The 13826-nt window shown below is 42.8% G+C and overlaps 2 protein-coding genes across 14 annotated transcripts in view; one reads left to right on the plus strand and one right to left on the minus strand.

Moving 5' to 3' along the window:
* Positions 1 to 6709, plus strand: part of PPP1R9A (protein phosphatase 1 regulatory subunit 9A) — a 321494-nt gene extending 314785 nt beyond the window's left edge. For all 13 annotated transcript variants that reach the window (XM_043462631.1, XM_043462642.1, XM_043462637.1 and 10 more), the window contains one exon: positions 613 to 6709. In XM_043462631.1, the coding sequence (XP_043318566.1) occupies positions 613 to 822 (210 nt within the window). In that variant the 3' untranslated portion in view covers positions 823 to 6709. The remainder of the gene's footprint in view (positions 1 to 612) is intronic.
* Positions 6710 to 8856: 2147 nt separating this feature from the next.
* Positions 8857 to 13826, minus strand: part of PON1 (paraoxonase 1) — a 31487-nt gene continuing 26517 nt past the window's right edge. The window contains exons 8-9 of the mRNA XM_043462644.1: positions 12142 to 12270; positions 8857 to 9271 (exon numbers count right to left, since the gene is read on the minus strand). Coding sequence (XP_043318579.1) covers positions 9113 to 9271; positions 12142 to 12270 — 288 coding nt within the window. The 3' untranslated portion in view covers positions 8857 to 9112. The remainder of the gene's footprint in view (positions 9272 to 12141; positions 12271 to 13826) is intronic.

The raw sequence follows: 13826 nt of genomic DNA on the forward strand, positions 1-13826 counted from the left end.
GAAAATATGCAACCAGCTCCCCTTATGCTGACTTCCAAGCTTATCAAGCAAGCTCCTCATTATGATCAGGCTTCCTTTATGGGTCTGTCTGCAGGGAGGGAACGGCTAGTCATGCTGACATGAACACTGTTGTCCTGGAGACATTTTTGGTCTCCATTGTAAGTGAATACATTGGTAGAAAGGAAGCCGTTTCAGTTCCTCCTGCCCTTCTTGGAGCCCTCCAAGATGGGTGGCGGGTGCCTACTCCTAGCTTTTGAAAATACTGATGAGTGTAGCAGTACTTTTGGCTGTAAATGGCTATAGCCCAAAGGTTGGAGAAGCAGAACTGTGCCCTTCTGGTATTCATTTGCCCATTAATCACCGGTTCAGAAAGCATTTACTTGCTGAGGTTTACACTGTACTGTGCTCGGGACTCCAAAGAGCCAAAGAACAAGTAAAGCTCAGCCCCACCGTACGTAGATCTTTGGCAAATGTAGTCCGCTCCTCCTCATTTTCTGCCTCTTCGATTATGTGTGTATCAGTTCTTGAGTTTGGACTCTCTTGTGATATCAGCCTCATCATAAACAGAGGGGTCATCAGTCTTCAGATTGTTTGCGTATGTTTCCTTCTCAGGCCCTCGGAATGACATCATCCCAGGACCGAGCCGTGGTCAAAAAAAAACTGAAGGAAATGAAGGTGTCTCTAGAGAAGGCTCGGAAGGCCCAGGAGAAAATGGAAAAACAAAGAGAGAAGCTGAGGAGGAAGGAACAAGAGCAAATGCAGAGGAAGTCTAAGAAGACGGAGAGGATGGCCGCGGCCTCAGAGGGCGCTAGTGAGCAGTGACACGCACCGAGGCGCGTCCACCGCTCCTGCCCTGCTCTCCTCTGGAGGACGGAAGGACACTGATGACACGCGTTATGTGCTCTAGGCAGACTGGGGAACCGTGTGTCCAATAACTGCCATCTTCTGCATCCATAGAGTACACTCTTAATCTTAACCTACTGAAGTAATCCCAAGCCACCTTTGGTCTAGTAACAGACAGAGGGTCTCATTTGTGAGAGACATAAAGTAGCGGCGTTTCTCTGTGTCGGGCGGGTGGTGTCCCCTGAAGAACCAGCGTGACCCTGTCCAGCGAAAGCGTGACACACCCTGGCGTCGTCAGGGGCGCGCCATGCCTTTCCAGCGCGGGGTCCGGAAGCTGAGCCCTGGCGCATGTCTGCATGGCCGGGAGCACCGCTCCGCCTTGACATCGGGGCTGCAGAATCCGTTCGGAGAGCAAGGTCCCCCATCATTGCCGGTGTCTGGACTGTGAGACAGCCCCACCGCGGAAATGTGGGTGCTCTGCCGTGTAATTACCGACTGTGGCTGAAAGCAGGCAAATTGTTCTGTTTGCTAGGCATCAGGAAGAGAGAAAAGTTACGCTTGCTTGCTAACCCCAGAAGGAAGCAAAAGCCTTAAGAATGTGGATGTGGATATTACTTCGGGGTTCAGAGGGTAACATTTATCCTCCAGATTTAGCCAAACAAAGGAAAATTCAAGCATTAATGCAGCCACGGGTACTGGGACCTGTTGTTTCCTTTGTTCAGTATTTCAGCAGCACCGACACACACAACACGGTTCCTTTTTTTCTCCAACAAATTGAACAGGAAATTGATTTTTAAGGAAACCAGTATTTTCAGGTTTCCTCTCCTGGGGAACATTCGGGCTAGTCTTCAGCCTGACTGTGACACAGTCAGGAACTCATCACATATTTTCTACTCAAGATTTCCCAAGTGGGCTCAGTCAGAGTTTTAACAAATGTACTTTTAAGAAAAATAGAAATACCAGTTAGAGAAAAGTTAGATTTGACTAACATTCAACCAGAGAAGCAATTTTATTGAGCACACAGAATGTTCCCATAAAGGAGAGCTGGCAGTTATATTTTAGAGATGTTTTGAATGGTTTTTCTGAGCCGGTCTCTTTCATTTCTTGGAGATTTCCACTTTACAGTTAAAGTTTGTTTAAGACGGTACACACGATGCAGTCTCGCAGTGCAAGCAGTTGTCCTTATTTTAAAGCCAGTATTAAGGATTTCAGTGTTTCATCGAACTAATTCAAGTGCAGGAGAGTGGGGCAGATGGAGGAGAAAATAAACTCACCTCGAGAAATTTCAAATGATGGACTTTGCTGTTGTTGTTGCTCTTTTGCTTTTTATGCTCACGTATCTGGTTCTCTTAGCTGCATTGGCTGCAAAAATGAGGTCATCCACTTTTCAGAGGACGAGTTTCCAAACAAGAGTTGAGGCCAGATGAATTCCTGGACAAGTATTTTACTTCCTTTTCTTAGGTTTCAGGGGGGTCTCAGTCCTTATCTTCCACTGGAAAATGTTCTATACACAGAGCTTAGGGGAAAGCTTTCAAAGGTTACAAGTAACAAATAATGTTAAAGGGGCTTCTTACCGTACAGGCCATCTCCTATTTGGAACATTGTGCTTTCTTTTTTTTTGCTTGTCTGAATATTCAAAATCTAAAATTGTCTAAACTAGAGGTTTGTAATCTTGTTCCTCCCTAAGGCTCATTTCCTTTTCAGTACCAGAGTATTGTCTGTTAAGCTTCAGTCCCTCTGTCACTAGGTATGGATCATCCATCGATCCTCAGAAACATAAAGTAACATTGTGTTTTATAATTATCAAAGTCACTACCTATTTTTCTTCTATCTTCATTTGGGGTATGATAATGAAACTGCCATACTGGAATCTCTATTAATATTTTGAGGTGTGTGGTGCTTTGTTATTTATTAATGTCATGAGAAACCAGGAACCACTGTCAATTAACTACAAAATCCAGCAAATCTTTTCAATACTAAAAGACTAAATTAGTCAAAATCTGGTAATGCTAGTGCTTGCTGTTGTAAATGTTTGTGATTTTTGCTTATCTTTGGGGAAAAAAGTGATCTGGATCATACTGGAAGCTTCACTGTGTTCATTTTAGGAGTGGAAATAGAAGGATGATTATCTTATGTTTACACTTTGGTAATATTTGAAAATGGATGTATATACTGGAAATGTCTGTAAGTCTCAGTCTCTGCACATAATTTATGATTATATTGCATTTTTAAGTGTCTTAGAAGTATTGTTCTTTAACTTTATTTGTACACTTCCAATATTTAGATCAATGACCAGTTGACAATATTATAAATTGAATTCTTATTCTTCAAATCATTTATTTTGTATTATAACTTTTGATTTTTTTAAGTTAAATTATAGTAATTTTAGATCTTAATGAGTTATTTTAAGTAATTAAAACTGCTAAAATTGATTTGATTGTCCAAGAAAGGATAAAAAGTAAACAGATTGATAAAAGGATTTGAAAACAAAGGGAAGGACCTCAGATCTTGTGAACATTTTGTTTTACTATTATTTTCTTTATTGACTCTGGAGCATGATGCCTCATTGAGGTTCCAGTGTCTTATACAATCCTTACTTTAACGCTAGTGGTTTTCAGTATCCTTAAAATTTAACACAGAATTGTTGCTTCATGAACATTAAAGACTTTGTATTAAATAGCTTTTTTTATTTGCCAGAAAATGAACAAAAAGGGAATATCTGCTTACTTTGAACTGTATTCCCTAAATGACAGCTCGGTATGACGCCTGCAGTAGCCAAAAGTGTTTTGGGGGTACAGGTAATGCTTTAGGGGACAGGGAATTGTGGAGCGGCCAGATGGTAGACAGTGTTGTGTGAGCTGAGTGTCTGGGGCAGGGTGTTCCACTACAGGACTTAGATGACTTTATTTAAGACTGTCTCTCTTAAAGTAACTCACAGGTTATAAACAGTTTTCTCCCGTTTTTTCCCTGAATCAGTTTACTGCAGTGATAAGTAGGGTGGAAACTCACTTTTGCCCGTTGGAACGCACTGATGACGTCCACCATTGGTTTCATGACCACACAGCGACTCTGTGCTGGGGTCCTTTCATCGGGGCTGATGTGGGCTTCCCACCCTCACAGGGGGTCAGCGCTTCTGACCCGCCACAGCCCGTGACTGCAGTGAGACAGGCCCTGATTCCCAGCTCCGCCTTCAGGGGGCGCGAAATGGGAACACTGGCTGCGCGGCTTTGTTGGAAAGCGAGGGAGAAGAGGCCAGGACAGGAGCCAAATGAGCCCTTGCCTTTTATCCTGTAGTCCCTGCTGTCCTGCAGCCTTGAGATACTCCAGGCCCAGTCTACTGCTAGGCCCAAGCCAGGGTTTTGATCTAGCACCTTAACTAGCCTTTATGGTTTTTTGCTGAAGACAAAATTTCTCTGTGAAATAGGACTAATACATGCTTTAGAATTATATTTTAAAAAGGTAAATGAAAATTAACCTCTATGTTGCTATTCTAACTCATTTCTAAGTGTTAAAGATTATACAGGCCAGGCTGCAAGAGAGCAGATCCATGTCTGACCACAGTATTCAAGAAGTTTCAAACTGAAAGGCATGTCTATGCTTTGGATGGGATGTAGCTCCTTGATTACATCGAGATATTTCCAAATTATCAACTTCCATTTGAGTAACTAAATTTACTGTCCCAATAGAGCTGTGGTTGAGAGGCGTTTCAGTTTGGACCGCAGTCACGAGGGTTCATGTCATTGGCTTGATCCCAAGTCCTTAGTGCTTTCTAAATGAAAAAGAAACGCTCAGTTTTTAAAATACCTTTTTCCAGTTTACCTTTAATCAAGGATCTACCTGTACACTGTTCTGAAACTAAGCATTTAAGGATGAAGTCCAGAAATGTCCATATTTCCTTCTGGAATTGTTTTCATTATGAAGATGGGGGTGGGAAATAAATTCTTAGAAAGACTCCTTGTCATAAGAAATATGAATGTGCTTCAGAAATTTCACTCCTGAAGAACAGTCTGTGTATGCAGGCAGATCTTGTTTATATTTGTCTTAGGCATTTGCAGTCTCAGGAAAGTTGGTCTTGATCCAAAACACTGGGGGAAAAAAAAATAACACCAGACAGAACACCAGTAGTATTTAAAGTAATAGCATAGAATAGACCCAATGGAGAAGTCAGAAAGCAAAGAAAAACCCTACAGAAGTAATTTCTCCTGGAACATAGAAACATCAGGGTCTACCTGACGCTAAAGAGAGGATCCTTACGTTCTTGTGTGTGCACGTCTGTGTGGATGTGTTGAGGGAATCGTGTTTACTCAAAGGCTCACACGTGTGAGTGTGTGAACCAGCATGGCATGTGACCTGCTCTCAGACCCACAGAGTGGGGAATGAAAGAAACATCATGATTCCGATCCTTGGCCCCACACTAGCCCCAGCCCCCAGACCGGTAGGGACTCAAGAATAAATGCAGTAAAGAATAAGAGAACAAGAGGCAACTTCTCAAGAATGTGCATGCCATTTGTGTTGATGTACAGAACTACATATGTGTGAATATATCTCCCACCATACATACACACACAGACTACCATCTCACGGCATAAAAAATAGTTGTATATGGAACTTGGTAATGTCAGATAGGACCCCGAGCAGTATCATAGCCTTATTGCCACTTTTGTGTGTGTGTGTGTGTGTACATTGAATGGCACATGAGATTTTAAGAGATTTTTTTTAATGTATTTCTACTAAATGCACTTACCTTCTACATGTTTATATATTTTGGTAAAATTGGTTTATTAGATACTCGGTATTTTAGTAACATGAAATTTCCTCACGTTTGGCTAATGCTTTGATGTCAAGATTGCACATTGCTAAGTTGAAGCTCAGACGTTTATGCAGCTTCGGGCATTTTCAACTGCAGACTGCAGTTTCCTTGGCTAAAAATTGCACTGTGTGTTCCTGTGCATTCGCTCACGCTCTAAAATGCATTTGGTCACTGTGACGCTGCAGCCGCTAACTGCCGTCTCTCTGACGGCAGCGTTGCTATCACAGGACCATTTATTTACTTCTTTTTTGGAGTGATGACATGGTTAGGTCATCACCAAACATAACACAAGTGGATGTGAGCATGACTATGTTGTTGGAAAGTGTACAGTTCTGTTTCCTTCAGCTATCTGATTCACACACCCAGATTTCCTGTCAAAAGAACAATTGGCCAAAATAATTAAGTCACCTTAACAAGTGGAAATTAAGAGGTACTCCAGCTAGGTAGCATCTCCCAACAACATCAGATTTAGTTAGTGCTTAGAGAAAACCCTGAAATATATATGTTTATGTTTTCCTTAATATTATTTATGATCATCACTACTGCTTTTGTATTTTTTAATGGTGTCACAGTTAAACCACTAGTTCACTTACACATCACTAACTGGCTGGCTGAAAACGCGAGAGAGAAAATGAATTCTATTCCTTTGTTGAGAAGTTGATTTATTTTCATCTTTCTTTCTGTATCACTAAAAGGAAAAGAGTTGTTTGAAAATCATTTTAAGTTCATTAAGTACGGATAGCATGTTATCTGAAAATTTTAATTTGTACATTTTGATGTCTGATCATCTGCATGGAAGAGACAATAGTGCCACGTCTGGATTGTTCTCTTGTGCTTGGTTAATATGTACTTCTCTAGATTGTTCTGTTTCAAACGCCATTTCTTACTCTTCGGTTTTCAGAGGCATTCAAAGCAAAATATCACAGTGGTCCTTTGTTTTCTGACCAATCTAAAAATACCTGTGATTAAATTTCATTTGTTAGTGTAAATAAATTTCTTGCCAATGAGTATTACTGTTGTTAGACAACGAATGCAATAAAAAGAGAAATACTAAGATCCGTCGAAGTAATGTTTTTTTTTCCCTCTTCTATTTTCACCTTCAACTAAAACAAGCCTTGACTGGGTAAACCAGTATTAACTGTCAAAATACATCTATTAATCAGGAGCAAAGTGCACATTTTCCATGGAAATGACACTAAAAATAAATTTTGGCCCTGGTAAAGTGTAAATTGGCAGCTAGAATGGCATTTGAAAGCACAATTACGGAACTGGGAATAAAGTTAAAAGATCAAAGCTTCCACTAGAAGTTCCCTCGACCATCTTTCTATCCACGTCATCACCATCACGGCTTCTGTTACCTACCAGCCAGGAGCAGGCCTGTGGCCAGTCCACAGACTGGCCGCTGGCCTCACATGGCATGGGGAAAGCTTCAAGTCAGGCCATCCCAGAGCAAGGGCTTCCTTTCAACAGTTTGATTCCCAATGCCTTAAATGTTCAGAAGGCTGAATATAACAAAAGAGGGATATTAATTTCTCTCACACACTCTCAGGCCATAATTTTTTTGTGCCTAAACCTTTGGCAGTACACAAATTTCGATCTGAGCATCATGGAATAAATGCACCAAGCTGTTCTCTTCCTTGGAGTTGTCATGAAATTTCTAACCAAGGGGAGGCCTGTTTCCCTTTCTGAATGATCTGGAGCATAAGCTATGTCAAATTGGATAACTTTCTTTTGGGGGCAGAATTTGCTTATTCTGCCAAGAACAAGAGAGAACAGAGTATAGTCATTTTATTGATATCAAGTGATTCTTTTCAAAGGAAATACCCACCAAAGCACCACAGCCATTGATAGTCTCAAAACAGTGTTTTCGAGGATCCAGTTCAAGGGCCGTGAATGGCACCACTGAATCACTGAGCACTCATCGGCACAGGATATTATGCTCGCTGAAATCGGGATTAAGATAACTCTAATCCTGAAGTGAATAAAGTGTTCTTTTGATCCAAACACGATGTTCCTATTTGTTACTTTAAGTCAGGGGTCTTGAATTATCAGCAGTTGGCAGTTCTCAATTTCTCTGTAGAGCATTTTCCCCAAAATGCCAGACCATCATCATGGAACATGCCTCAATAAAACTTTGTTTTTAATGGGTCTGCCTTGTCATCCCAAAGAAATAAACCAGACTGGAAACCATACCTTCAAAACAGACAAATAAATGAAGATGGGTAACCTTTTCATACCAGCTTTTATAAGAAAATGATAGAGTCATCTTCTCTTCCTCATCACATCTCTCAGAAGATAACCAGAGGTTGTTGATATTTTCTACTTTTTTATTTGTTTACGTTTTCATTGCTTTCTATTTGTTTATGTTTTCATTGCTTCCTTCTTAGCCTCCACAGCAAGTGAGAATAAGAAAAGAAAATAGGAAATAGGAAAAGAAAACCTACCTCTGCACCACTTCAACAACAATATTGTCTTTGAGGGCACTTGGTTTTACCTGAATCAATTATGGGCTTCCCTCTATATCCAGTCATCGAAGTGAACAAACTCCTTCCTTTTATCAAGTCAGAGAAACTAAAATGTACAATTTGTGTTGAAATAACAGACACTCACTCATCATGGTCAGGCGTGATGACACTCCCAAGAATTTGAAGATTTCCCTGCTTGCCGTTGCTAGAGGAGAACTGGATGAGCAAGAGTAAGAGGGGGGTTGGGGTAATTTAGGTTTATGTTTACTGCAGGCGTGCTCAGCTCAGTCATGTCCAACTCTTTGCAACCCCACATAGACTGCAGCCCACCAGGTTTCTTGGTCCGCGGGATTTTTCCAGACAAGAATACTGGAGTGGGTTGCCCTTCCTTTCTCCAAGGGATCTTCCTGACCCAGGGGTTGAACCCACATCTCCTGCATTGGCAGGCAGACTCTTTACCACTGAGCCATTACTGGGAATGTCGTATCTGGGAGGGAAAATGGGAATGAGTCTGAGTGCGCCAGGAAGTGCGATGGTCAGGTGAGCCTGGGGCTGAGGACGCCTCGGTAGCACCTCCGGCTCTGCGTGCTGGGGCACTGACGTCATGTGACGTCATCCTGCTCCCTGACAAGACAGGACAGGCAGCAGTAAGCTCACGTGCTCCAGGGAACACGTGTTTTCGGGAGAGGACCTTCTGGGTCACACAGAGTTAAAATACTTAAGGCCTGACAGCTGATGTAATGATTTTAGCGATTTTATTTAAAGGATTTTCATTGGTAAGTGAGGTTTTCAGATATTCCAAGACTGATTTGATATTACACGCCCAAAAAAGCCATATGCGTAGTATCTGTTCCCAGCTAAACAGACCTCCATCTCCTGTGATGTCCAAGTTTCGGGTCAGCGTTCACTGTTGAGATCCCTGTGGCCCCTCAGATGTGGCAGCAGTTGTCGTGAAGAGCTCCCACTTGTCAGGGCCCGGGTGCAGATCAGCCAGTCAGAGCTCACAGTAAAGAGCTTTGTGGAACACGGTTCCAACCAGCATTTTCCCCTTGTACACAGAAGCCACCGTGCTTCCATGTAACACTTTACCATCCTCTGCATAAACCACTGTAACTTTGGGTTCTTCTGTTAAAATGTTCTGGATTTGCAGTACCTATCCAAAAATAACATTACATTAGTATTTTTTAAAGTCACTCGAGACGTAACTTTAAATATGGGGTCATTTCTCCATAAGAAGAAACTGTTAGGTGAACCGCATGTTGTTCCAAAATGACGCTCTATAGATATCTATTTCCTCATTGGCAAAAATGACAGATTCTGATCAGATCATCTTTAACAAAGATAGACACCCTAGAGACCTATAGAAGCAAGAACCGTGAGGCAGTCACATAGCCTGGGTATGAGACCATCAGGGGCACCGTGGTACACTGCAGGATGGAGCTGGGGTTACTCAGTAAGAGACAAAGTATTACCATGCTGGAATTCAGGCCAGTTTTTGTGTCTTTTCAGGTAAGCTTGGAATTTAGATGTTTACACTTAATTCTTGGTTTTTAAATATGGGAATAAAAAAAAAACAACAAAAAAAGAGTGTTGCCCAAAAAGCGCATACCTCTCCTCCACACTCATTATTCCTCTGAACTTAAGGCCCCAAATCCTAATACGTAAGATTTTATGAGTTCAGTTTCTTTCATTTAGTTGAGCAGAAATGTGATTATATCATTAGCAGCAGTATAGTAGTATTCAAGTTGACTACACACGACAGCCAATATTCGACAATTTTGGCCAATGGTGATTTCACATGAGTCACATACTATCGCAAGCTCACTGTGAGGCAGGAGCCCAGGGTTGTATCTGGGATCTCCCACTTTCTGTTCCTCTCTCGTCTGTAGAATGAGATGGGTGGGGCTGCGTGCTGTGCCGCTTCAGTCCTGTCCAACTCTGTGTGACCTTATAGGCGGCAGCCCACGAGGTTCCCCTGTCCATGGGATTCTCCAGGCAAGAATACTGGAGTGGGTTGACATGCCCAGCTCAGGTGGGACTATATTAACTCTAAATTCCCTTTCATCTTTAAGTTGGTGTTCTTCTGAAGGCTTTAAGATAAAATACAATGACTTGAAGAGCAGATACTGACATACAGAAACACTGAATATGACAGATTAGGAAGGCTTGTGCTTGATTATTAAAAGGTCCATGCGTGCATTTAAAAGGACCACTCCAAAACAGCTGGCACCAAAAATAGATGTTTTAGGAAATTGTTAAAGCATTCACATGTCGTAGTTACTGGGAAATAGTTGATGGTGCACCTTGGCTTTAGGAAGCCACTTTCTATTAAAACCAAGTCACTCTTCTGGGGGGCAGTGCATTAGATCATGGATGGTTATTACTTTTTGCTATTCTTTACCAGATTCATCATTAGAAAGGAAGCACTTTTTTTTCCAGAACAGCAAACTGAGTCCATGCTGTAGCAAATGGTTCAAGTTCACCAAATGAGCTTACAAGCGAGAACAAATTAGAATCTAACATTCTGCCCAGTTCTGAACAGTGAACACGCCACAGCATACATTTCCTCAATTCTATTGAGCATACCATCCAGCAGTCCTAATAGCTAAGAACTAGCAAAAGGCACAAAGGATTGCCATTCACCGTAATCACAACTGTCTTGTAAACCCAGAGAAAAGGTTATGAAGGGCCAACATGTAATTGGAAATACATATTTGGCTTTTGTTTCTTATCTAAGAGACACAGACTTAAAAAAAAATTTTTTTAGGGGTAATGAGACTGACTCTTAAAGCTTTAAAAAGAATGCATGCTCAGTTGCTCAGTCATGTCCAACTCTGCAACCCTATGGACTGAAACCCGCCAGGCTCCTCTGTCCATGGGATTATCCAGGCAAGAACACTGGATTGGGTTGCCATTTCCTCCTCCAAGGGAGCCCCTTAAAAAGAATGCGTAACAGTAAACTACGCCAAAAAGTATACCGAGGACTTGATGTAAATAGCCAGCATAATTAGTACAAACTGAAAGCCGAGTAGAAAACCCTAGGTAAGTCACAGTAAACATTCAAATTCTCACGGCAAAGTGAGTTTCAAATTCTTGCTTGCACTGTCAAAATAATCCACTGGAAAAAAGGCCATTGACATGAATAGAGTCTTCGGGTACTAAAACTAAGATAGAAGAGGTCTTTCAAGCTCAGATCTTTCCAGCAAGGATTTATGTTCCCATTCTGCCCGGAAGGTTTGGAGACAATGGTGTCTCTGCTTTACAACTGCTCTATTACATGAACTGGCAAATGTACTAACACCCAGGAAAAGGATGTTGAATAGGAAGGCAGGTAACACACAAATGTGTAGACCATAACAATGTGGTCTGTTGTATTTTTTAAACTATTGTGAATGGCCAAGTCGGAGAAACTGACTACTGAAATAAAGATACGGAGCCCAATCCCGTGCTGGCTGTCCTAACCCAGCCCTCCAGGCTCACCCTCCACTCCGCTCAGCCTTTCCGGAGCCTGCTCGGGGCTCCCTGGCCCTCCACCTCCCAGCAGCAGAGAGGGATGGGCAGCCTGAGAAGGAGGCCGAGTGTCTACCCAGGCGCCCCCGCCCTGTGTGGGGCTGTGGCCGCATCCGGCTGGCTCCATCCCTCAACCAGAGGTCAGTTCCCCTCCCAGCACCTTCTCCGCACACAACTCTCACCTTGTGTGGGCTTCCGGTAACCATGCCTACCTCTCGGGGGGCCCTGGGGTACCACATTACCCTCCCCCATTCATTTCCCTCCCTGTGCCCGCACCTCTGTACACAGCGCCCTCATTAAAACCCCCCACATCACCCAGTTTGCAGGTACCATCTGTTTCCCACCTAGACTCGGTCTCAAATGCCTCCCAAAGTCAAATTCCATTTTTTATCGGATCATTTAGGTCATTTATCCACGTCTCCCTTTTATTTGCACATATATTTGAGATTTATGTTTTCAACAGAAAACTAGCTGGGAATGAGGGCGCTGACATGAGTCTTTTCTCAAACTAACCTCTGATCCAGGAGGATTCTCCGGGTCATAGGAGAAGATTTTCATGCCATTGGGGTGGCAGCCAACCCAAAGGTCCCCTGTCACAGGATCCACGGATAAGTTATCCACGAGTGTGTTACAGTCCAGAGACTTGTAGATGGAAAACCAAGGGGAGAAAGACAAAAAGCAATAAAAAAATTTGAGAGGAGATGGAGCAATACATTAGAGAAAACTCACGGCGTTCTCGGGCAGCGTACACCTGCTCCAGGGATAAGACGATTCTGCCCCCTGCCCCATTTCAGTAGCACTCAGGGAATTCCTCTAGCTCTCTATCTATGTTAGTATTTTGCCATTTTCCAGAATGTGAGGAAAGGGGAAGATCAGAAAAACCAAGAAAGACTATTAAAAGTGACATGAAAGCATTTGGACTAACATCAGTGCATGAACTTAAAAACTGAAAGTGAAAAAAAAAAAGTTTTCAGTGCAGCATAGAACAGTTCCTTCTAAGAAACGGCATGTGCAAATGATATTTTTATAAGCATTCAGAAAACAACCAGGAAATGTGGATTCATTTCTGATGAGCGCGTCAGTGAAGTGTAGGCTCTTCTTTAATGGCTAATCATAGGCTGTGCAGCCAGAGGAGAAATGGTCACCCGGGGTCTAATTTGTGCCTTGAAGTTGTGGAAGAGTTTCTCCTTCAGCTTCCTGATGTTATTCACTCCCTGTTCTTCTGCTGTTTATTCTCTAAATATAAGTTGCAAGCGTGTGTTGACTGCACAGATTGCTGTCACTGCTCTGTACCAGGATCATAAATAATACCAACCATTCTTAATTCCATCATTCATCATCTTGGCTGCGTTCTACTGGGGAGAAATAGCATCTATTTGTCTACCTCTAACTCTCAGTTGGATAAGCAATATCTACCATGTACCTCAAACAGAGGCCAGCATACCTCAGTGCCCAGAGAGCCTGGAATAACTGGCGGCGACTCGTCACAAAGGCCAGAGCATGGGCAGCCAACCCTGAAAGCCCTGTGCTTTCCACTCAAAGTGCGAGCCAGGTGGGGACCTGGCTGTGACGGGACAAGGATGCTCAAGGGTTGAAGCAGGGCCTCCTTTTCACCTTCACGCAATGCCATCACTCATTCCCACCCTGGAAACAGGCAAGTTTGGCCAACGGAGGTGGTCGAGTAAATGTCCTCTGGCCAAAATCATCTCCAAGTCTCCTCCATCCCCAAACCCCATCTACCCCAGTGTCAGGCATTCTAGGCAGGTATGTTAAATTCTTCTTTTGTTTAATCAGAGCATAATTGCTGTACAATGTTGTCTGTGTTAGTTTCTGCTGTATAATGAAGTGGATCAGCTATCTATGTATCTAGATAGATAGGGAGGGGATATATGTGTGTGTGTGTATCATCCCCGCCCTCTAGAGCCTCCCTCTCACCCCCAGCTGCCATCCCACACCTCTAGGTCATCACAGAGCACCGCTCTGAGCTCCCTGTTCTTTCCAGCAGGTTCCCACTAGCTATCTAGTTCACACGTGGGAGCGTAGATATTCAGTACTGCTCTCTCAGTTGGCCCCACCCTCCCCTTCTCACAGTGTGTCCACACGTCTGTTCTCTAACATCCCTGCCCTATTGCCCTACAAATCAGTTCAACTTTCTGGGAGGAAAATGTTTGTTTTGGGGCGCTGCTACTATCTTAGAA

This window comes from Cervus canadensis, chromosome 3 (genome assembly GCF_019320065.1).
Source record: "Cervus canadensis isolate Bull #8, Minnesota chromosome 3, ASM1932006v1, whole genome shotgun sequence".
In the NCBI taxonomy this organism is placed as follows: domain Eukaryota; kingdom Metazoa; phylum Chordata; class Mammalia; order Artiodactyla; family Cervidae; genus Cervus; species Cervus canadensis.